Source organism: Cylas formicarius, unplaced genomic scaffold (genome assembly GCF_029955315.1).
Source record: "Cylas formicarius isolate icCylForm1 unplaced genomic scaffold, icCylForm1.1 PGA_scaffold_6__28_contigs__length_40554024, whole genome shotgun sequence".
In the NCBI taxonomy this organism is placed as follows: Eukaryota; Metazoa; Arthropoda; class Insecta; order Coleoptera; family Brentidae; genus Cylas; species Cylas formicarius.
In genome coordinates this window covers 8,252,651-8,276,858 of record NW_026844347.1, presented here as the reverse complement: position 1 = coordinate 8,276,858, position 24,208 = coordinate 8,252,651, and the positions used below count along the sequence as shown (strand labels likewise).

At 32.1% G+C, this 24,208-nt stretch overlaps 1 protein-coding gene across 4 annotated transcripts in view; it reads right to left on the bottom strand.

Moving 5' to 3' along the window:
- Positions 1-24,208, bottom strand: part of LOC132702882 (metabotropic glutamate receptor 2-like) — a 410,472-nt gene that overhangs the window by 87,772 nt on the left and 298,492 nt on the right. For all 4 annotated transcript variants that reach the window (XM_060671733.1, XM_060671730.1, XM_060671731.1 and 1 more), the window contains 2 exons: positions 22,582-22,752; positions 7,304-7,448 (listed from right to left, as the gene is read on the bottom strand). In XM_060671733.1, coding sequence (XP_060527716.1) covers positions 7,304-7,448; positions 22,582-22,752 — 316 coding nt within the window. The remainder of the gene's footprint in view (positions 1-7,303; positions 7,449-22,581; positions 22,753-24,208) is intronic.

The window sequence follows — 24,208 nt, the reverse complement described above, 5'->3', positions numbered from 1 at the left end:
ACACTGTTTGTCAGTGTTACCAGTAATCGTTGCAAGCTGCGAAGAAGACTGACTATATGGTAAGAAAATTGCAAAAAGCGGAGTAAATGAGAATTAAAGAAATGTGAAGAAGGAATTATAATTATCTGGGGACGAACATTAACGAGACAAATGACAATTCCAAAGAAATCAGAATAAGAATAGAAAAGTCCAGAAGTGCTTTTAATAATATGAGGAAATTGTTGTGCAGCAGGGATTTGAGCTTAAGTTTGAGAGTGAGGATGCTTAAATGCTATGTTTTCTCGGTCCTCTTGTATGGCGTGGAGGCCTGGACTTTGAATAAACAATGCCTGAATAAACTAGAAGCTTTTGAGATGTGGACGTACCGAAGAATTTTAAGGATATCCTGGACGGACAGAATGACAAACGAACAAGTACTTGTGAGGATGGACAAGCAACGTGAAATAATGGATACGGTCAAAATAAGAAAATTGCAGTATCTGGGGCATATTACACGCGGAGAAAAATATAAATTGCTACAACTGATTATGCAAGGTAAAATCCAAGGTAAACGGAGTATCGGAAGGAGAAGGATGTCATGGTTGCGTAATCTGAGAGAATGGTTTGGATGTAACTCCAACCAATTGTTTCGTGCTGCAGTCTCAAGGATACGAATTGCATTGATGATTGCCAACCTTCGCAGCGGAGATGGCACGTGAAGAAGAAGAAGAAGAGCACCAAGATTTGGGAAGTATATATAATCTCTGTTGTCTGTCCGTTCCAACAAAGCAAGCAAAGACATCATCCACGTATCTATACCACCATAGAAAACTTTTACTTAAAGGATGTTCTAGTATGATATTTTCCAAATTATCCATAAATATCTCGGCTAACAAAGAACTAGGTGGGTTTCCCATAATCAAACCTTCCTTAGAGATGTAAATCTGTCCATTAAATTCAAAATAATTTTGGTCTAAACATACTATTAAGCAATCTAATAAATCTTGTTTCACCAATGGTTCACCTGTTTCTGAGTTAGGGTGAAGTCTACTAAACCTATCACATCTATACGTGGAATATTGGGAAATAAGTTTTGTACACCAAAAGACAATAATGTTGCGTTAAAAGGGATTTTGATATATTTAATTTTGTTGATTAATTCAAAAGAATTTTTTATTGCAAATTTTTGTTTAAAATCTGTGTGGAACTTTAAAATATTTACTAATTTTGTTGAAAGCTTAACTGCTGGATATACTAAGATACGACTGGTCTAATGGGCATATCTTGTTTATGTAATTTAACTAAAGAATATAATTTCGGAGGTTATGGATTCATAATTGTTAAAAAATATTTGTCTTTGGCACTAAATAGCGTGGAGTTAGTAATTACTTCCTTGAATTGTCTTTGATGTAACTCGGTAGGATCGTGTTTGATACATTGGAAAAGTTTTGGTTTAAGAAAATTGTTGGTTTTTCAAATTGTCTGGGAGATCGATAGCTATGACTGTCTTCCCTTTATCTGCACGTGTAAATATTAAGTTATTTTCAGAAGCTTTGTTTTTAATAGTTTTTACTAGTGACATTTGAGAAATTTCTTTGTGTTTGTTGTTATCTATTAATTGAAAGTTTATTATATTTGCTAATAGGTACATGTTTGTTTAAATTAGGATCGGTAATGTCCTTAACTGCATCACAGTCGATCCCTAAACAGTCTAAAAGTAAAAGTTGAAAATTTTTCCAGAAATTCAACTTCATTTTTAGAAAATGTTGTGTCTGTTAAGTTTATGAACCTGTGGTAAAATTGGTGGCCGATATACTTCGTAATATTACATTTGATAAAGACGCGGTGTTGTCGAAACAATACATAATTTCGTGAAAATCTAAAGTTTTAGTTCTTATTTATTTTGATAAATGGATTTTCATCAAGTTAAAGGGACCTCTGTTCAAGATATCTGAACGCTGAGTCTCACTACCACCCATTACAGATACAGGCAGAGAGAATACATTAATTGTTCGGTCCTTCAGGCTCATCTAAGTCAGTAAAATAATGCACCCATTGCTGCCTTACTTAAAGGGTTTGTTGATCTCCTTCAATTACTGTTTTACTTTATTTTATTCTTTTATAAAATAGCTTATATCTAAAGAAAATATTCACTGAAATGTTTCATTGGCGTCCAAATTTTTTCTTCATAAATGTGCGGTACAAGTAGTTCACGGGAGCTACTGGTGGATATGTTTATTGACACACCAAATTTCACAAAGATACCTTGAATATAATATAAATAATAAAAGGCGTTTAAGAGGTTTAACATGTACGTTCGCATGAATTTTTTTTCTTAAAATGTGCTCAAGAATTAGCCCTTTCAGCACTGATACACTATACATACATACATAGATATTTTAAATTCAGAACAATTTTTTTTATGTATCGATGCCCCATAATTTAATCATAATTTAGGAAAAATGTTTTCGCATCCGCTGACCTGAAACTCTTGAGATTTCAAAGCACGATTTATTTTGAAAGGTCGAATTTGTTATTAAAAGTTATCCCTGCGAAATTATATTAAAGTTCAACTCCTCACCGAGTCGAGAAAACTCGTCAACGTTGACTACAGTTGTTTCAAGACCGTGTTCCTAACTTTAGATTTCAAGGACAGAGAAGTTTGTTTCTCAACAAATTAAATTCCTTCCTCAGTTATGAAGCTAAAATTTCAAATAAAAAATTAAAATTAATTCATGATGTTATATCTACTGTAATATGCACTGTTTGCCATCTTATTAATATTATATATAAGTACTTCGTGCAATGAAATTATTTTTAATCCCTATTGTATATACCACACTAATATAGTATATTATGCAACAAGTGTGGTAAACGGCATTTAAGTCACCAGTTTTTTTGGCACGAGTGCAGTGAATCAACAAACGTCAAAATTCAAGAAGTGGAGTAATGTCTCCCAAAACATCCCATTACTCCCAAAAGGAGAATTCAAGGCTCTACTTAAAAAAGCCTAAAATAAAAAAATATATTTACTAATAAACTTGAAGAAAAAATAAAAAACTTATTCCACATCATCGATAATTGACATTGTCGATATAATCATTAAAAACAATTTTACAAATTACAATTAGGTTTTTATACTGTAGTACATTATTTATTAACAATATTTTACACATTAGTATAATATACTTGTTAATATAGGCGATTTCCTATCTATTTGCAACTTTCCTGTTTTGTCCCTCTACTTGTCTCGCTTTTCTTCGGCTTATTAACCACTATGATGAGTAAAAACACTCTATCCCTTTTCTAACACTCTAACCGCAACGTCTGTTGCCCTTACATTTATTGCCACTCTAGTCATTTTTCATTTTTTTGTTTTTTTATTCCTTTTTTGTTTGTACTATTTAATATATTAGCACTTAACTTGTAACACTATAAACAACATTACGGTAATATTTACTAAACAAAAATATTAAATAAGTTAATTAATTAAATGTCAAAATGACAATTAAAATTTTATTTTTTCTTCAAGTTCAATAGTGAATAACATTTAAAAAAAAATTGTACAAAAATGTTAAGATACGTTTTTTGTAGACCATTGAATTCCATTTAAAAATCAGTGTTTTTGTAGATTGTTAGTTACAAAATTTCAAAATATAAAAGTTAAATCAAAAAACTTATTTCTTTCTTCCCTTTTTGAGGAAAAATTTCAAATTGAAAAACAAAACTTATACGAATTTTTTGGTTATTCTGAATGACTTTAATGACGAAAAAAAATTGAATTAATATATTACAAGCAGCCTCGAAAGTAAGGAGTACCTTTTCCTTCCATTTATGGGGTGTTTATTTGTAATTTTATAAACACACAGGCTTGACTATTTTCGAGTTTTCGAGTTTTCCTAAACAAATAAAGGACGAGTGATTTATGTCACTTCACAATTTTTTCTCTAAATTATCCACTATCTTAAGGCGCTGGGCAGTAAACAAAATTTTGCTAAAACCGGTCACGTAGAGAATGAGCAGTTGCTGTCCCTGAATTTAAAGTTATTTTTCTTCGTTCAAAAGAAAATATCCGAGCCTTGACGGCTTTTTCGTTTAAGGAAAGGAAATGTTATCCAATTTACGAAGAACGCGACGCACAGAGCTTGTAGTAACCTCGGGGTGTCTCGAAAGAAAGAATTAATGACTTATTACGATTACATGTCGTCGTTCGACACCAAATTTCTGAGGTTTTTGCCACTAAATGAATCAATTAATTTTTAATTGTTTTGTAGATTCAGGTTTTACGAGTGAACTAGCGGCAAGTGTCCAAAAGGCTTTGTTTTAACTTTTTTACTAGTAACCCAGTATTGAAGTATTACTAACTTAACTGACCTAAGCTAACTAATGGTACCATTTTATAATATGATATCACAGTTTGCCACAAATCTTTTAAAAGTTAAATTCCAGTTGAAAGGAAATCAGAGGGTGTATATGTATTAAATGCATTTAATGACAAGTCAACTTAAAAAAAACTGTATAAATGGACATAAACATACTAAAAATCAGGAAAATTTTATAAAACATGAATTTAATTTAAATCACAAGATTATAATTATTAATAAATGCTGTAAAGTAATAATGTAAATTAAGATGAAATCCACTTTCTTATAACAATAGTGTTCGACTCTTTATTGAATATTGAGGCAGTAAGTTTAAAATTTTTGTTGCTACGTCCGGAGTGCTCCAAGGGTCAAATGTAGGTCCCTCCCTAATTTTGATATTCATCAACGATTTATACGTTATGTTAAATGTCAAAAGACCAAACTGAATGATCGCTAGGTATTACAATACGTTTTGCTTGTGATAAATCAGTTGTCGCCTGTGAACTCTCTTAAACTTAATGTTGCCAAACGCAAAGTCCTGTCTTCTCATCGAAATAATAGTCCCATATACTCAATGGCATGCCCTTGATGTTTGACACTAACTTCACTTTTATTGAACACATATATATGAAGAATAACGACAAACGCATTCAAATTATTGGGACACTGTCTTAGAAACTGGCAAGGTCTGTGTAACATCTTTACCATTAAACTTGTATACACAACCCAAATAAAGAGTAAACTGAAACAGTGATATACAATATCCCTGAAATCATCTAGTTTAAAGCTTGTTCAGCGTAAATGCTAAAAAGTTTTCTTCAAATGACATGAATATTGTTTTCCAAACTGTTTGGTTTTTCTGAGGCCTTTCTGTTCCTATTGGAGAGAATAGATTTTTTAACTCACGCATAATCCACGCAGTTGTGACATTTTTTTCTAATTTTAAAGGCAAGACCAACATGATAAAATCAATAATTAACAAATTATTAATGACATTTCTGAATTGTGAGACATTAACTTGGACTGACTCTACACTACTATTTCGAAATGTTTCTAAATCGTTTAAGGGATAATCAATTCATTTTCGCTTTTTTTATTACTACTACGCACAAATTTAGTTTTTGTAGAGGTATTAATTAGAGGATTAGGATAGTCAGCTGCCATCCATTGAGTTATGATTTCGTTTTATTAATTCTATTAGTTAATTAAATCAGGTGTATACCTTATTATTATTATTATTATTATTATTTTTATTATTATTATTATTTTTATTTAATTTTCCCACGACTCCGACCCCACAGGGCGATATACGATTGCACTGATGACCACTTCTTGTATCCGCTCGATCAATAGACGCAGAACCCAAGGGCAACAGCCTTTTAATTATTATTATTATTATTATTATTGTTATGTGGTTTAATATACTATAAATCTCCAAATATTTGAAATTGCATTTTTAACTTTTTTAATTTCTTCACCATTTTAGATAGAAAATTATATACTGAAAGTAAAAAAAATCTTCACCTGGGACCTTTATTAATCCATTACTTTCAGATTCAAACTGTCATCATATTTAGTTGAAATTGATTTCTGCAGTTTTTAATAATAATTTATCTCCACACAAACATACTTTGAAGCCGTAGCCCACTACCATTGTCATATAAAATAAGAAAGTTGTATTCACTTGTAAGAAAACCGATAATTTAAAAAAAAAGTTTTAGTACAACCCCAGATTTACCTTTAGAAATGTTTTTTATCGGAACCAGAAGTTTTCATAAATAAAAAATTTACAGGCAATTTCCAAAATGAATATTTTTCAAAAATCGAGCCTCTGCAAGTCAATTTTTGCTCTATCTAGTTTAGAAATAGGGTCTTCCTGTTTAAACACTCCGATTACGATCACCATATACAAGGTAGCTTCAAATGAAATGAAATTAGTTTAAATTAGATCGCTCGCTAATAACTGGTTAAAGTAATTTAACGGTATACCGCAGCGAGCTGTGCTAGAACCTCTCTTATTTAATTTATATATAAATTAATTGTGTAGAAGAGAAAATGGAAAACAGTTTAAAAGTATTAAAGGTGTTTTTGGACACTTTTAGTAGAACCAATTAAGGGAAACAATGTTATAAAATACTTAGGACTGATGGTTGATAAAAAACTTATAGGAATAATCATGCCTTATATTTGATAAAAGAAATAGAGCTTTACTGTACACAATTGAAATGTTACCAAAATTTCTTTCCAAAAAACTCTATTACTCTTGTATATAATGTTTCAGTTCAACCGCTTCTATGCTATGGGCTTTGAATACGGAGTATCTTCAGGGTGGGCCAAATTGGACTTTTTGAAAGGGAGACTTCCATTTCTGAAGCAGATAGATGAAAATAATATCAATATCTACTTTTATAAAAAACATGGTACAAACTACAAATCAATTTGCAGTATCGTTTCGAAGTATAGGAAATTACCTTTCCAATAATATATGGCACTTGGTATTTTGTTGAGCCTTATTCAAAATAGACGGTTTTTAACAGTTCGAAAATAAATGCCTACTGGTAGTCTATATAATCTGCTTCCTAGACACACAATTTTTGAATTTTAGAAATTCATTAAAATTAAATTGTTACTAATTTGTAATTTTATAAACTAATCGAGTTTGGGTTTGACACATACAGGTTTTTTAAAGCCTAGGTCAAATAGAATGCACATGTGACCTGTCACCGTAAACCCCATTTTTGGTTAGTATTGGTTAAACCATCTTTTGTGTAGCCACTTTTTCCTACGAAATGAGGAACATACAATAACTTGTAAGCAAGGATATGTCCTTACCAAACTAATTAATATTAACCAAAAGGCAATGCAAAGTATGCATATTGAACGACTAGAACCGAATACTGATCAGTTGTTGTCTACATTTTGCAACTGACTATGGACATCGAAAAAAAGCATTATCTTACCTTTTGCTCTAGGTTTAGTCTGAAGCTTTAGCACTATGTTGTCGTATGTGGATTCCCTAGCCACCCCTGAATCTTTAACGAGCTTCTCTTTTACCGCGATGCATATGTTGTTTTCCGCCAGAAGTTCTTCTAATTCTTCGAAAGCCTGAAAGAAAAATACTTCAATTCTAGAATGTGTCAGTTTTCGTGCCTCAGAGAAATGAATAATTGCAAATCAGAACCAGTCGGTAATATAATGCGGATTGTGCACGATTGTATAAATTTAATTTGTTAGAGCCGTAGTTCTGATTAGATTTATTAGTTCCTCGTTATTTCGCTTTTAATGATTGCTTGAGACGGTTGTTAACGCAATTATCTTTCGGCACCAGACACGCCAAACTAAGGGGCCGGATTGTATAATGTATTCGATTGTGTTAAAACCTAATAACGGTGTAGAATGAGCTGGAGTAGAGGAACTGCAATTTTTGACACAGAATCTTTAATCAAAATTCGTAACGCGAAGAAATTCTTGAATGTAAATGACAAGTTTATTTTGCAGATTGGAGGTTATCTAAATTTGTTTATTAATAACACTAATAACAATTATAATAATCATAATAATTTAGTAATAATTGAGTTGTAAACCGCAAGTATAAGAGTGTAATTCGCTTAGGAATTCTTTACCAAATTACTGTAATCAGTAAGAATTTCTTTGGTTTGCTGCTCGGTAATACGGCAGGTAATACAAGTAATAATTTTAAAACATAGTTATAAAAATTAATTATTTATATTCAGGTTCCACAATATGTCCATCAAAATAATCCCTTCCCTTCTTTTTATTACCTGCACTATTTCCAGTACTCAAACTCCTTCGAAGTGATGGGAAGGCATTACGGCTTGCAAGAACATTGTTGTACTTGCAAGCGTCAGCATACCATAAATAACCATTAAATTTTGTCAGATGTTCTTGAAAAAATTCATCAGTTAAAAGTTGGTTGGAATATTCTTGTAGGGCATTAAAATGCACACTGTTGTGTGTAAGGATGATTAAGAATTCTTCTATGATACAGGTCGCTAGTACCGCAGAGTATTGCATGTCAAAAGAAGAACCTAGGCCCACAGTGAGTACCGCCAGGTGGGTCCAGAGGGACTTTATGGCGGACACTATGGGCAGTTTGAATTGTTCTCTCGAAGCACATTTTAAATTCGACATTTTTGTTGTTTGCTGCTTAGAAAAAATATGAAAATGATTACAAGATGGATGTTTTTGATGAAGTCTGCATGCAAACTCTAATTTTCAAAAATGTTAAAACAAATCAAAATGAAACTTTCTTTTTTTGATATCTAGTTTTCATTTTTTTTATGTCAAACTCAGATAGATTTTATCAACTTGCAAGTTTGCATATCTAGTCTATGAAATATTAATTTTTTTTTTCGTGAATGTTCATCCTGGGGCGAAGTTTAAATGACCAAATTTCAAGTGTAGTTTCTAAACGTAAATACTTTTAAAATACAATCGATATATCTTTGTTCTTATTGCAAATATATATTTATAATTTTTGACAGTATTTCAAATATGTAGCTTATTTTTGGAGAAATTTCCAATCATCAATATGCACGATTAGAAATCGATTGGAATTGGAATACTAAGAAAATGTCCAACTTTCCACTTTGGTAAGTACAATTTTGATTGACCATTGAAACAACAGTCAAAATTGTCAAAAATAAAGCTAACAAGCCTGTTTCTTTTTAACGGGGTGTTCCGCTATGATTACGAAACCTCATTTTTGGTGACTTTTCAAATTAAGGGACAAAATGCAATCGAACAGAAATAGGGAATTAAACTCAAAAAAATATATTTCGACCTTTCAAAGCTTGACATAGTAATTTTTATATTATATTTTTGATTGTAAATTAAACTTGCATAGAACTAATATTAACAAACTTTTATAATGACGCACCATTACTTCTCTAGTTTCATTTGTGAGGACCCTGTTCAATTTATTCAATTTGTGTCCCTAAAAAAGCCGATACCTGACTCACGTACCCAATAATTCTTTAACGACGTTTATATATTTAAAAAACAATTTTTTTTCTTACATTTTTGGACATATAAGAAATATCATGATCCTTGCTTTTCATGCTTTTTCACATGCAAAAACCCTATTGATCTTATTACTCTATCTCGGAAAACTTCAAAGAAAAGTAACACAAATTGCTGTGTTGTCAAGTAAACCTCATTTACCTTAGCTTAGCACAAAACGAAGTTATTGAAGTGACCTATAATTTCACGAATGAATGTCAAAGTCGAGCGGCAAATAGCAAAAATACTCGTTAAAATGGTATTCCAGAAACATTGGCTCCACATATTTGGGACAAAATGCTTGTCTTGCCACGATGGCTTGTTGCCAAATTGTGCAATTTTGCATTTTATAAATTGAAATACAAAAAATACTTTATTAGCGGACTTGTTTTGTGTACTAACAATCAAAGAATTCCGGATTAATTTTTAGCACGGACATTGCTAATTTCAAATTCGAACCCCAAAAACAATTTCTTTCAGTATTAGTATTAACAAACCTCCGGGCCTTTTGATTTAATACATCCAAATATGTTTAATGTTTAATCGATCATACTATTTTGTTCACTAACACTACAAAATATTTCCGATTACTTTTTAGCAACAACATATAACTTCAAACCCCAAAAAAAAAAAATTTGATTTTAGAGCAATGGACGAAATATTCCATCCTAAAACACCGAGTAAAGAATTCAGGGAAATAGGGAAGTTCATATTTCTGTGATCAAGAATAGGCTTAGGAGAGTGTTCCGATATCGAACTTGAGGAAAGCTCTAAAAGAATAGAATAGAATAAGAAACTGATGTAAAAGGTTTTCCAGCTTTTATCACCTCCAGACGTCTACGACTGGCTTTTTCTTTACTACCAAACATCTTTTAAAATATATCTGATCGAAGATTTACAAAAGTAGCCAAAAAAGAAATAAATATATGGGGTTGCAAATTGATGACAATCTATATAGTCTGTATTTTGTTAATGACCAAATAATTATAGCCGAGGATCAAGATGACTTGAGCTATATGATAATTCTTCTACCAAAGAAAAATCCGGAAATCCACAGAAATCTCTAAAGTCATCCTTAGAGATTTCTGTGGAATTAGTAATCCGAGAGCATATATAAGCAAGTACATAGTAAAATGAGAACCAGTTTCAGTTACGTTCTGAAGCAGGCAACAAGATGATTGGCGAAACATCAGCAAGACCTATTAATTTTTTAAAGAAACTTCCACAGGCTACTGTAATACTTTTTATAAAACTTCTGAATCCCTCTTGCGTTGGTTTTTGTTGACTCGAACTAGCTAACGTTTCGCTAAACATCCTTCTTCTTCTTCTGAAGAAGCCAACAGGATGTTTCGCGAAACGTTAGCTGGTTCGAGTCAACAAAAGCCAACGCAGGAGGAATAAAGAAGTTTTCTAAAAAGTTAGATCTATTGTGTAACAACCGACCCATCGGGAATGCAGAAGATTTGTAAAAAGTATTACAGAAGCCCGTGGAAGCTTCTTTGAAAAATTACCAGTGTATTTTTTTATCCAAGTATTATTTCGAGAAAGACTAAGAATACACATAATTCGCCTAAATATGTACACTTAACCAGATTTTATTTCTTTGAAAAGTGAAAAATAATCAATAGGATAAGAGTGGCATCACTAGGAAGTTGGAAGTTGGAAGGAAATTGGTAACTTTTAGTTTGGCATTTTTAGTTTTTAAGTTGCTTAATATATGAATAATTTTCAATAAAAGCTTATATACATATATATATATATATATATATATATATATATATATATATATATATATATATATATATATATATATATATATATATATATATATATATATATATATATATATATATATATATATATATATATATATATATATATATATATATATATATATATATATATATATATATATATATATATATATATATATATACACAATCATATTTAAGCGGAGCATAAAATTTAAAGAAAGAATATTTGTCTATTATTAAGTTTGATTTCACTTATGATTGATGATTTTAAAATTAATTACAATTTTATATGAAGTGTACTAAATTCAAATAAAATATGAGCAGGGGTAATTCCCACTATGTCGTCCGCCAATTTTCCACAGGGAATTTCCACTCTCCCAAAATTAATGGGAATTTAAGGAAACACTTTTCCGTTCGCCGAATTACTCGATTCGTATGAAAAATGATTCATCAGAGGAAAATACATTTTCATGTAATAAATGGTTTCTGCTAAGTGACATGCTTTTACAAAACATTCGTATAAATGGTAATCAGTAGTCCGTTATTGGAACTTTCTCTAAATATCGGCAACGGGCAAGTTTTTGAGGGGTAAAAAATAATTGCAATTTTCCTAACGTCCGAATTATTTATTTCTTCCTACGTTGGGCCCAAGACCTGTGTTTACTGGGAAACATTCATCCTTATTTGTGATTCTGACTGTCATCTTTTTGTGGTCTTTTCCTTCTGTATTTTCCATGTCGTCATATTTGCTAGTCTGTGTTCCTCCGCGCTCGTTATATGTCAATTCCTCCTTCTTCCTCATATTAATATATCTTGGGTGTCACATTTTTGCCGGATATATTTGTTTCTAACTTAGACTTATCTAGTCTGTTCTATTATTAATCTTAGTGTTTTCATTTCAGTTGTTCTTATGGCCTGTTTCAATTTTTTGATATTGGCTCTTGTTTTATTAGACAATTAGTCTTATACGTGTTTTATATATTCCGGTTTTCTTTTCTACTCTGAGGTGTATATCCTTTAATGGTTCTGAGGTGGTTGCGGCTTTTCTTATTTGGCTGTCGTTTCATAATAGATATCACTTATACGTTATTGGTTCCTTCGATATAGTTACACATGCATGATGATGGGTGAACTGAGTGTGATGATCCCTCATTTTCTCCTTTTCTTTAATAACATGCTGGACTGCTTACCGTCAGTTCTCTATTAGCGTCATCAAACAGTAGGTTAAGGCCTTTTATTTTGAATGTCCTGTTGCATCTTGCTACAAATTATTTCGCTTGCGCACATATAAATTCTAAAGGATTCAGTTTACCTCGACATAGATTTTCTGCCTATTTTTTCACGGCGTATTGTAATAGTTTATTCTTTATCACGTTATCTTCAAATTTCAGTCGATAATTTCTTGTTTTCTCCAAGATAAAAATATTTGATCGTTTCACCAATACAAGCTTCAAAAACATGCGAATTCATGTCGTCATCGTAATCTCCTATATGGCACGACTAAAAAGTCGACAATAGACAAATCCCTATTTCCACCGACTTTTTAGGATATAGGATAATATAGGTTGTAAGAATTTACAAAATCTTAGTAAATATTTACATAAAAATATAAAACAAACCATTTAATGCAAACAAATACAAAAAAATTATAAATAAATAGGTATTTTAAGGCTAGAGGTTCGAAACGTTGTGAGTTATAGAAAAATTATTTGCTACCTTAGTCAGCCTGTCTAGGCAAACTCAAATTTAAATTTACTCTAAAATCATATTGACCGTTTCTGGAATATAGTTATGTTAATAAGTTTAGTTTAGGAAATAATGATCTGCAATGATGTTTATGGCTTGGTTAGAATAGTTCTCGCCGTTCCTTCTTACGCGCTGGAAACCTCACCAGCCCTGGCACACTTACCCCATCCCCTTGAAGTTCGCCACTAATAAACCGGAGCATAATATGAACTAATGGAAACATCTTTAATTTTCAAACTGTTTTTTTTTTCTCTATCTGTGAGGTAAGACGTTATCCAGCAATAAGGAATTCCACGCTATCTCGCACTCATAAAATTTATCGATCAGCAATTCTACACTTATTAGGTCAAAAACACTCCTCAAATAAAGAACAGAGACAAGGACATTGTTAATGCGAAGATAGCGTATTTAATCGTGGACTGTATGGAAGTTGTTGTTGCACTAACAAGTCGGTAGCGAATCGTATCCTTTATAAATGCATTTTTCGAAGATTTTTAAGCAACAATAGACTTAGGTAGGTAGACTTAGGTTTGTCTCCATCATTATGAATAACTGACTTTTTTTAGTGCTTCGGAGAATTAACCCTCTTTAAAAGATAAGTTAAGTTACATTATGGGTACCACTAGGCTAACCGCAACAAATTTGATAAGAGAGCACAGAATCCCACCTTCGCAGGCTGAATGCTTTTTTCAAACAGATAAACTGTACAAAAATGAGTTTGTTATTATTTTATTTTTATTCTTGTTTCTGCTGGCGATTTATTTTTATTGATTTTTTCCAGATTATTTAAAGAAATTTAAATTTTTCAACAGCTTCTTCAAACCGGGTGCAGCTCTCAACTGACTGCCTTTTTTTCAAACAAACATTTCTGCAGGGAAAATGAGGTTAGAAATCCTTTTTAAAAAATATTATTAGTCTTTTCCATATTCCTGAAAGCACCTTAATAGCCTTCACAGGGTTTTTATAAAAGCTTAAAAATACTGGTTTTCTTTGTTTTTCTACATTTTTGGTACTATATAACCTTCAATAATACATCTAATCAAGATAAAAGATGTCATTTGCTCTTTTTGATACTGCTTTATACATCTCGAGTATTTTTATGTCGGTGTCTTATAGCGCAATTGCTATTGCAATACAACCGAAGGTAATTTTGGAAATAGATCACCAATAAGTATTTATAAAACCCTTAACCGCTATAAAACTAAAAGTAATGGTGAAATCAATTGAAAAATTATTAGTCCGCAAATGTGCAGCGTTAATTATCCAATCAAAACTTCACTTCTCAGTTGTTATTTATGTATTGGTTGTTTGAAAGTGTGTCTAGATTTGAATAAATATCGAGATAAAGTGTAGAATTAAGCTAAACATGCCTTTTAAAATTTTGCAAATTAAAGAAGTTGGGAAAACAGCAGCGTGTTTGACGGTCGTTCCAAGCGCACAGAAGTTCAGATTTCTTAACTGTAGAATATTTGTAATAATATTTCTTATTTATTTGGTGCTTTAAGAATTATAAATGTTTTACGGAGTTAGTTATAAAGCCCCAAAAGTGAAATAAAAAAAAATGTTTTTAAGAACACTACAAAACCTGATGTAACCCATACCAAAGGTTTTTTAGATAACGGAAACATTTAGGATTCAATATTATAAAATTTAAATTGCTACCTAGAAGCAATTAAATTGGAAAAAATGTTTGTTGGGTAGGGATACAGAGATGACACCAAACCTTTGGACGAAACGTTATCACTTAAAGTTCCGAATTATTATACCGGGTTAGTGGGAAATACGGGAAGCCTTAAATATCGCCAAAACTGCCAAAGCTGGAAAGATACGATTCAATACCTGGGATTTTTTGAACAAGCAGAATTCAAAAATGCTAATAGCAATGTTTAAAATGGAATGTGCCATTTATTTTCATTGCAAAGAATTGCGCAAGTCGAATTTAGTGAGGTCCCATAATTTCAAAATTTGGTTTTTATTAATTACTGAGCAGGATTCTGTCGTGAGCATTGCACATGACGGTTTAACCTCCGTTCGCTCTCGACAGAGTCCCTTGTAATCGTCCCCAAAAATTATAGAATCGGTTTCCACTGAGTGGATTTAGTGTTTTTAGTGTCTAGTGAGTGTTTTTAAGATGTAATCGTTGTCGGCCCCGCTGTTTTTTCCTGTTCACGCCGTTATGGAGGCTGGATGGATCCGGATGGGGGAAGCGGGGGAGACCGCTTTTTTTGTTATCGGTCAAAGTCCTATATTGAAAGGTGAGAATAAATGTTGGTAATAGCTTTTTGTTAATTGTTGATCTGTGACCAAAAGAAAAAAATGATCGACGGACATCGGTAACGGGCGAATGGCCGTAGTAATCTTGCCCAACTGGTTGTGAAGAACAAAGAGAAGAAGAATTACTGAGCTATGGCAACATCGCTTTTCAGTGAAAAGTACCTGAAGTCTGAAATATCTCAAAAACTGTCTGGAGCGATCAAAATTCAATAACTGGGGGTTTTTGGACATGTAGAATTAAAAAACGCTGACAGCATTGCTGACGCCTTAAAAAAAAAATAATTTCTTCATTCGGAGGCATTTATTGTTTCACTTGAGTAAGTTTTGTTGAAGAAAAAGGACGCGAATAACGGATTTCATAAGAAATTTCGATACACATTAATACAGGGTGCGCGAAACGTAAGATTAAAAATGAAATTAAAAAACTCCCAAAAAAGTTTTTTTTTAATGGAAACTACTGATTTGTATAATCTTGTCATATTTAGCATTAAAAATTAAGGTTGTATATGCCTAATATTTTTATTTTTTGAAATATTTTCTTTTAAACATCTGCCTTCTACAAATAATTTGCTGTTGAAATATAAGTTCAGTTAGTGTAAGGTGGCTATGACGGCGTTTGAACAAAACAAGTACAAAGGATAATAATTATTGTAACAGTTGTTTTCTAAATACATAATGGCATTTCTAACAGATTCAGCACCATTTAAATATCCAATACCTTCTCTTATCCTATATTTAAGTTCCTCCGCAGTTGGCGGTTTGTGTTTGTAAACTAAATCTTTAAGTGTACCCCACAGAAAAAATCTAGGAGAGTTAACTCGAAACTCCTTGGAGGCCAAGCGTAACTACCATTCTTCCCCAAGTGTGCATTTAAGTAAGTGCCAATTAAGTTTCGTCGTTCTCTTTCAGGCACTTCATTTTCAACAAACGGATGGATAATATTTAAGAGCTCTTAGTAGCGCTGTGAATTTAAATTCTGTTGGTGCTCCAGCAATGGGTATTTTTCCTATTTAAAATTTTAGTTGACTCATCTGTCCAAAAAATATTAGCAGATATATTTTCTGAAAAGTGTGTCTCCATAAGATGTTGCAAAAATCTAACCTAATGTTGTCATCCCGTTGCTCTACTTGCATTGGACAGAGTTTATAGGATTTCCAGTTTTTTATTTGAAGGCTCGTTCCAAGCGTTGTTCTTTTGACATCTAAATCTAAAGACGGATTTCGGGTTGAATTCTTAGGGGTGTCAACAAAATATTAAGTTGCTGCTGTTCATCATTGAAAATATGATAAAGTAGTTTTTTTTCTTTTTTCGAGGTTAAAATTTATAAACGCTAAATCAATTAATCAATAATGTGTTAAGAAATATTTGAATTATGACAGTAATCAACAATAAAACACGCGTCCAAGGGGACATCGTTCTAGCACTTGTTTTGTTCAAACGCTGTCATAGCCAAGTTATACTAACTGAACTAGTCTGGTAACAGCATATTATAGAAATATTTGAAAAAGTAAAAATATTAGGCATATACGACATTATATAAAATTACCTCAATTTTTAATGCTAAATATGACAAGATTATCAAAGTTCCCATTAAAAAAAAAATTTTTGGGCAGTTTCTTTAATTTCATTTTTAATCTAATTTTTCGCTTGCCCTATATTAATATGTATTGAAATGTTATGTAATAAAATCCGTGAAACAATGAATGCTTTCGAATAATGAAATTAGCAGATATTTTACGTCTTGCAAACGTCATTTTTCGCATAAAAAATTAAAAATGTCAAACAGGGTTAGATTTAGGTATAGGACTTTATACACAAAATATATCTAGAATTTTGCATAGAATTCAAAAATAAAGAACTATACCAAGTGTTCTATATAAAATAAGAAAGTTGATACTCGCCCACGAAAAACGAAACAACTTATAATTAACTTTTGTATTTAACTTTTGGCTCCATCCCCTCTAGTTTCTGAGATAAGGTAGTGTCCTAAGATAAACGGCCCACCCTATACAGTATGACGAAGTAATGTTTTATAAAAGCATTTGTTTAAAAAAAAAGAAATTTTGCAATGCATGACGTTTGTTTCTTAGTACAAGGTACGAAAAAAGTACAAAAATGTAAATAAACAAATATTACCCATACAAAAAAGCAAATGCGAGACATTGCGAACCTTTAGTGTTGGGGCTGATCAATTGACTAGACAAATTCGATCAAAAATGTAAATAACATCCTGCAATTGTAGAGTGTTATCTATCATTATTTAATAATTATATGTATTTTATAATAAATTATTATACGTTTGTCATTTTACCTAATACCCTCTTCAAGGAAAATCTGAATACTATGCTTAGGGATTCGGGGAATCCCAATAAAAATATCAACTCCATTTTGTTCTTAGAACGACGCGACAGGGACGTAGCGTACAATAAATATAAAACTTCATTGTATTTATAAAATTTCGGTCAATGACTGATCGAATGACACAAAAAAAAATTGACCGGTCAATTCCCCAACCCTACCAACCTTTTCTAAAAGCAAGTAAAAAATACTATTTTATATTCTCGGCTTGAGTAATATTTTTCGTGCGCCCAACAGTTAATATTTTTGCTAAAAAAATAATCACAGCCGGCTGCAACTCTTGATGCAATAAAAATTGCGGTGAGCTATCTTTTTTCGATAAACTAAGAGCGCTCGCCGGCTCCATTGCAACAATTTAATGCGCCGCCTGTTACTTGCTTCGCAAAATTCCATGAGTAAAATTTCGTGTTTCAATTCACGTACAAACGAACAATGCAGAATAAAAAGTAGCAATATCCAGTTTGGGGTAGAATAAAAGACATGCAATCCCTTAAAATTGCATTCGTGATTTTAGGTTTCCGCGGAATCGGGCCGGGAACACGTATTTCTCTATACGAACGAGAAGCGAAACGGGGAAACTTAATTTGTATAACCTGCTCAGCGAAAAGTTGTCGGGAAAGTGAGCGTATAGCTTTGATTTGCTTTTGCCTACATGCTTACGTTTGAATATTAAGAAGTTTTTGTGTAAAAGTATTGAATTTAGTATAGGCGGAAAAATACTATATGCGAGAGAGTTATACGTTGAACTGTAAAACTTAGTGGTCTTAGGTATATTCTGTAGTCGTATATTGTTTGATAATTGTCAAAGGTCTCGAGAGTGGAAGGCAGACGGAGGAGAATTTAACCTAACTTTACCATAGTGTTTAAAATTAGAATTATAGTAATTTTCCAATGGTTGTTGGCAAAGTTGGAAATTGCTGCTCATTCTGCATTTGTTGCTGAGGTTTTCCTCGTCAAAATGTTTATTTTTAAAAAACCGAATACCTTAAAGAGTACCAAGTATTGGAAGTTGATATCGATTTGCTTTACACGAGTGGGAGAGGATTGAATTAGTTTGATCTTGTTTAAAAAAAATAACGAGTTTAAAGTTTGAAGAGAAGTTTGCACAATGACATGGGAAAAAATAAGTTTTAATAGTAGGGTGTTATTGGAAAATTTTTGTTTACTGCAATTTTTTCATAAAGCAGTTTTCAAATAAAAAAATTAAATCTAACGCATTGCACGTCGAAAAAAATATTTTACAGTTGTATTTTGTACCATGCGTACACTATGAATAAATATGTTCTTAATAAAAACAAATAAACACCTAGACCACCCAAGTCGAAACCAAACCCAAAATTTTGTACATTGAGTCCGTAATATAGTTATTATGACAACACAATAAGCAAATATCCGATTTCTTAGGTCTTCGATATCCTGTACATAAAATACATTGCTTTAGCTTTTATTATTTTATTTGGAGACGGTATTAATAAAAAAATTGCAGGAGACAAAAGACATTAAATAAAACATACAATAAAAAAATATGTTTTTTCATGTCACTGCATAGCTTTTTCCTTGAAATTTGTTCAGCAGAATGATAGTGGTGTAATTCAATAACTTCCATTCATTAAAAAAATATATACAGAAAACGTGTGTGTGTGTGTGTGAACAGTTTAAAATGATGTTTATGTGCACTCTCTCTCATTTTTCATCTGTTATTATCTTAACAAAACTGCACCCACAGCTGTTCTGGGCAGATAACCATAGAATATTACGACTAGGTACATATCGTCTATATTCGGTCCCCTTGATCCGATCCAATGCTGTCGTTATTCTTTAAATTTACGCGAATTACGCAGACTAAGAACTCGATTCTTCTGGGTCACCGTTTTTCAGATGTTTAAAACAAAGAATATCTTCAAAATATTTTTTTAATGTTACTTTACATAGTAACGTCACTTGATGTGAATTGTTATTATCTATTTATTAACGTTGGTTATTATATTAAAAATCTCAAATGCGGATTGGTTGGTTTTAATTAGGAATTTGTTTATTATTTTTTTATTTAATTAATTAACTCTATTGCAATATCACAACGAGATACTCAAAAGCTTTTTTTCTTAGGAAGTTGCACTTATAATAACGATTTAAAATTATGAGTTAACTTTTAAGAATCGGTATAAACTACGAAAATAAACCATGAGGCTAAAATGAAAGTAAAAATAATGTTTTATTATTTCTGATTGGTTTAGAAATTGCGTATCTTTCTAATAAACAGATTTTGTTTCGTAGTTATTTGCAGATAATAAGATATTTTCGGACGATGAGAAAACATAAAAAAAAACCTTCTTTGCAAAAGGCAATTTACATAGAAAATCAAAAGTATACGCCTCCAATTTAAGTATCCCTTTTTCCGTGTAGGCAAACAAAAGGATTACATCGTTACCCAACCGAGGCAAAAAAGTAAAAAAGCTTTCCGGGGAAAATCAAATCACGCGAAGGTGTACCTGGAAATAACGTTTCCTTTCCCGCAAAATTCGTTTAGTCCCAAACTTTTGTTTGTTACTGTTAATCCGTGGAGCCAAAGAACGCAGTGAATAAGAGAAGACGCTTGAGATCAACGACTTTCCCCTTTTTTTTCGTACCTAGAAGAATTGGCCGATATTAAGAAAACCGCACACGCTGGTTTCATATACTTAGTGAATGGAACTAGGCCTATCGATATATTTATAGAGGATACTTCAAATTCTCAATCAAATTCAAAAAGAAGTTGGCTATATAAAAAACAAGCGTTTTGAATTAGCAACTTTTTTAGTTTGCATATTGATTACAAGAAATGAGAATGCATTAAAAGTATAGTTGATCCATTTTTCAAATGAAACTTCCACAGGCTACTGTAATACTTTCTACAAAACTTCTGGGTCAGTTTTTGTTGAGTCGAACTTGCTAACGTTTCGCCAATCATCCTGTTTTTCTTCTTCCAGGCTTAACTGAAACTGGCTCGCATTTTACTCTGTAGCTGCTTATATATTGTTTGAGGGGGCGGAGCTAAATGAGGGGCATAAACACCGCCTGGGTTGATTGATTTCCATATTGGTGACAGGTTGAGACCTGAGTCGCGGTTAAGATTGTTAGGTTACTTATAGGTTTCTATAGATTCTCGGATTTTTCGACGGCAGAAGAATGGATGGCAACTGAGTTTATTTGTTTTAGTCTTAAGGCTTTTTCATGTTCTTTAACCTAGTTGATATTTTTCGTCCGGCCTCTTCAATCTCTTGTCGCTTGTGCATGGAATGCTGTAAACTCCTGGAATCTCAAATAGAATTTTGTCTTTGATGGATCCAAGATATTGAGAGATTTTTGGACAAATAGAAAATCTGGTTATGACGTTATAATTCTTTAAAGTTTTTGATATGCGGTCAGTCTTGTTTTGAATGTAAGGAATGGCAGTAAGGGGCAAGTGTGAGATTGTTTTCGGCCTATGGAACGCTTAATATCTTTAATATCGAAATTATTAGGGAGATGAGCAGAGGTAAGGTGCGTTCAGGTTGCCCTAAAATTTTTAAAATCTAATCCCGACATTGTAATCTTAAAAGCAGATAACGGAAATGCTACCGTGGTCATGAACACAAATGAATATCAGGAAAAGATTAAATATATTCTTACAGACGGATCATATCTTCAACTTAAAAAAGATTCTACGTCATCTATGGAACGCAACCTTAAATCTGTTATTAAGGCTTCTTCTTTATCAGACTCCGTGAAAAAGTCTTTCACCCCTCATGACTCTAAAATTCCTCGTCTCTTCGGATTCCCAAAGATTCACAAACCCCTTTGAGCTATTGCCACCACCGTTTATTACATTTATTTATTAAAACCTTTTACAGAGAAAACTGATAGCTTCGTACTTAGTTCTTTACTGGACAATTAAAAAAGCATTTCATTAGATACATAAGATATTCTGGTTAGTTTCGACGTAGAATCCCTCTTTACTATAGTCCCTATTAATTTTTGAACAAACGTCACAAGTTATCGCGAATATATTTATGGAACCCTTTGAGAAGAAAGCTCTCGACACCTTTTATCTAAATCTAAACCAAAATTATAGAAACACTACGTTGATGATATTTTTGTTATTTGGCTCATCCTTAGTAGATTTTCTTAGACTTTTAAACTCTATATACCCTAACATACGTTTTACCATTGAATTAGAAACTATTAATAACCTTCCATTCTTAGATATTCTTATTAATAGAAAATTAGACCTAACATTGGGTCATTGTGTTTATTGAAATCCTACGGACACAGATCGATAGCTAATGCATTGTAACATCACCATCTGGCCCAAAAATCATTTGTTATCATCTCTCTTCTTTACAGAGTCGTAAAACTATCTCAGCCAGAGTCACTGAACCCAGAATTAAAACACTTTACCTCTGCTCTTCTCTCTAATAATTTCCACATTAATGATATTAGGCGTTCCATCACAAAATACACTTCACCACCACCTTCCAATAGCAATGATGTCGAAAATAACCCCCACTTCATTACATTCAAAACATCACTGACCACATATTAAAAGTTCTAAAGAAATATAACCAGAGTTACTACATCTTCGATCCGTCAAAGACAAAATTCCATTTGAGATGCCAGGAGTTTACAGCATTGCCATGCATTTGCTGCAAAGAATATATTCAAGAGACCGGACGAAAAATACCAACTGGGCTCAAAGAACATGATAAACTTTTCTGCTGTTGCCGAAAACGCTAAAATTCTTGCATGTAATAAATTCTTCTACTATCTAGAGTCTATAGAAATCTATAAGCAATCTAATAACCTTAACCGCGACTCACCAATATGGGAATCAGTCATCCGAGAGGGTGTTTATGCCCCTCATTTAACTCCGCCCCCCTCAAACAATACATAAGCAGGTATAGAGTGAAATGAGAGCCAGTTTCAGTCAAGCTCTGAAGAAGCAAACAGGATGAATGGCCAAACGTTAGCAATTTCGACTCAACAAAAACCGACGCAGAAGGAATCCTGAAGTTTTGTAAAAAGTGTAGTTGATCCAAATTATATCACTAAATGAATGACTCACTTACTTTAATTCCGTAGTTTGACTCCTCGTAAATTATTGAAATGTAACTCCATTCCATTTGAAGAACGATGTCCACCATAGCCTTCACTTGATAATGATCCGACGGAATTGTCCGCGAAAAATACTCGAAACGCTGTTTGTTGCTCAGCTCAGGGCTCGTGGAAAAGAACGACACCTGAAACAATATAACCTTCAAAGTGAAAAAAATAATAACACACGAAATAATGCTTTCGTAAAACAAATCTACATCTTCTTTAGAAAATATGTAATTCTTTGCCGGGAGAGTTCATTATGCCGTGAAAATTTTAAAGATATAGGAAAAAGAAATCGGACTTAAATCTGTCAACATATTGGCAGCTATGCTATGGATATCGCCGGAGACACTGGCGTAAAATAAAGCTAACGTAGTATATTATGCAACAAGTGTGTTAAACGCCATTTGAGTCACGAGTTTATTTGGAAGGAGCGGTTTAATAAACGAGATAAACGTGTAAAAAAATTAATAATTTGTCGATGGTACAACATTGAGTAGGTTTTAAAAATGTACTTAAAGGCAAATGGCACATTCGGAACTTATTACTTAAACTACTCCTATTGCGTATAAGAAACTTATAATTACCAAAAATATAAGCGCTTCTCAGAAGAATTTTAATAGTTAGTATATTATGCAACAAGTGCGGTATGTACATTTGACTCATAAGTTTATTTGACACGAGCGGACCGAGTGTATAATAAACGAGTGACTTAGAAATTTTAGCGAACGTGTTGCACACTATATTTTTTCTACGACCGTTAGTTTTTGGGTGCATTTTCGAAAGACAAAACGAATATATTCACTGACATAGCCGTCAGAATTGACAAACGTCAAAATTGAAAGCGTGGGAAAAATTATTTTTCTACTCCTGTCTGTAAAATACTTTATTACGCACCGATCTAGCGTGCGGGAAGCGTCACTTGACCACGTCAGATTCGTTTTCCACGAATTCGAGCCACTTCGGACATTTCCGGGATTTTACCGCACGGGTTTGGGAGCAATCGGATGTTTTCGGAGATATTTCCCAAGCTTAGAATTTTGACGTTTGTCAATTCTGACGGTCATGTCAGTGAATGCATTCCTGTTTTGCGAAAATGTACCTAAAAACTAACGCTCGTAGAAAAAGTATAGTATGCTACACGTTCGGTAGACTTTTAAACTCACTCGTTTATTAAACACTCGCTTCGCTCGTGACAAACTGGTGAGTCAAATGCCGTTTACCGCACTTGTTGCATAATATACTATTATTCAACATCTACCTAATGATATTATATTTTCCATATCTATTTTAATATTTTAATATTCAAACCATGACTTAAGTTAGAAGAACCATTAACTTAGTGATTAGCGGGTAATCTAGTTTTGGCTAGTTTATATATATATATATATATATATATATATATATATATATATATATATATATATATATATATATATATATATATATATATATATATATATATATATATATATATATATATATATATATATATATATATATATATATTTATATATATGTATATATATATATATATATATGTATATATATATATATATATATATATATATATATATATATATATATATATATATATAT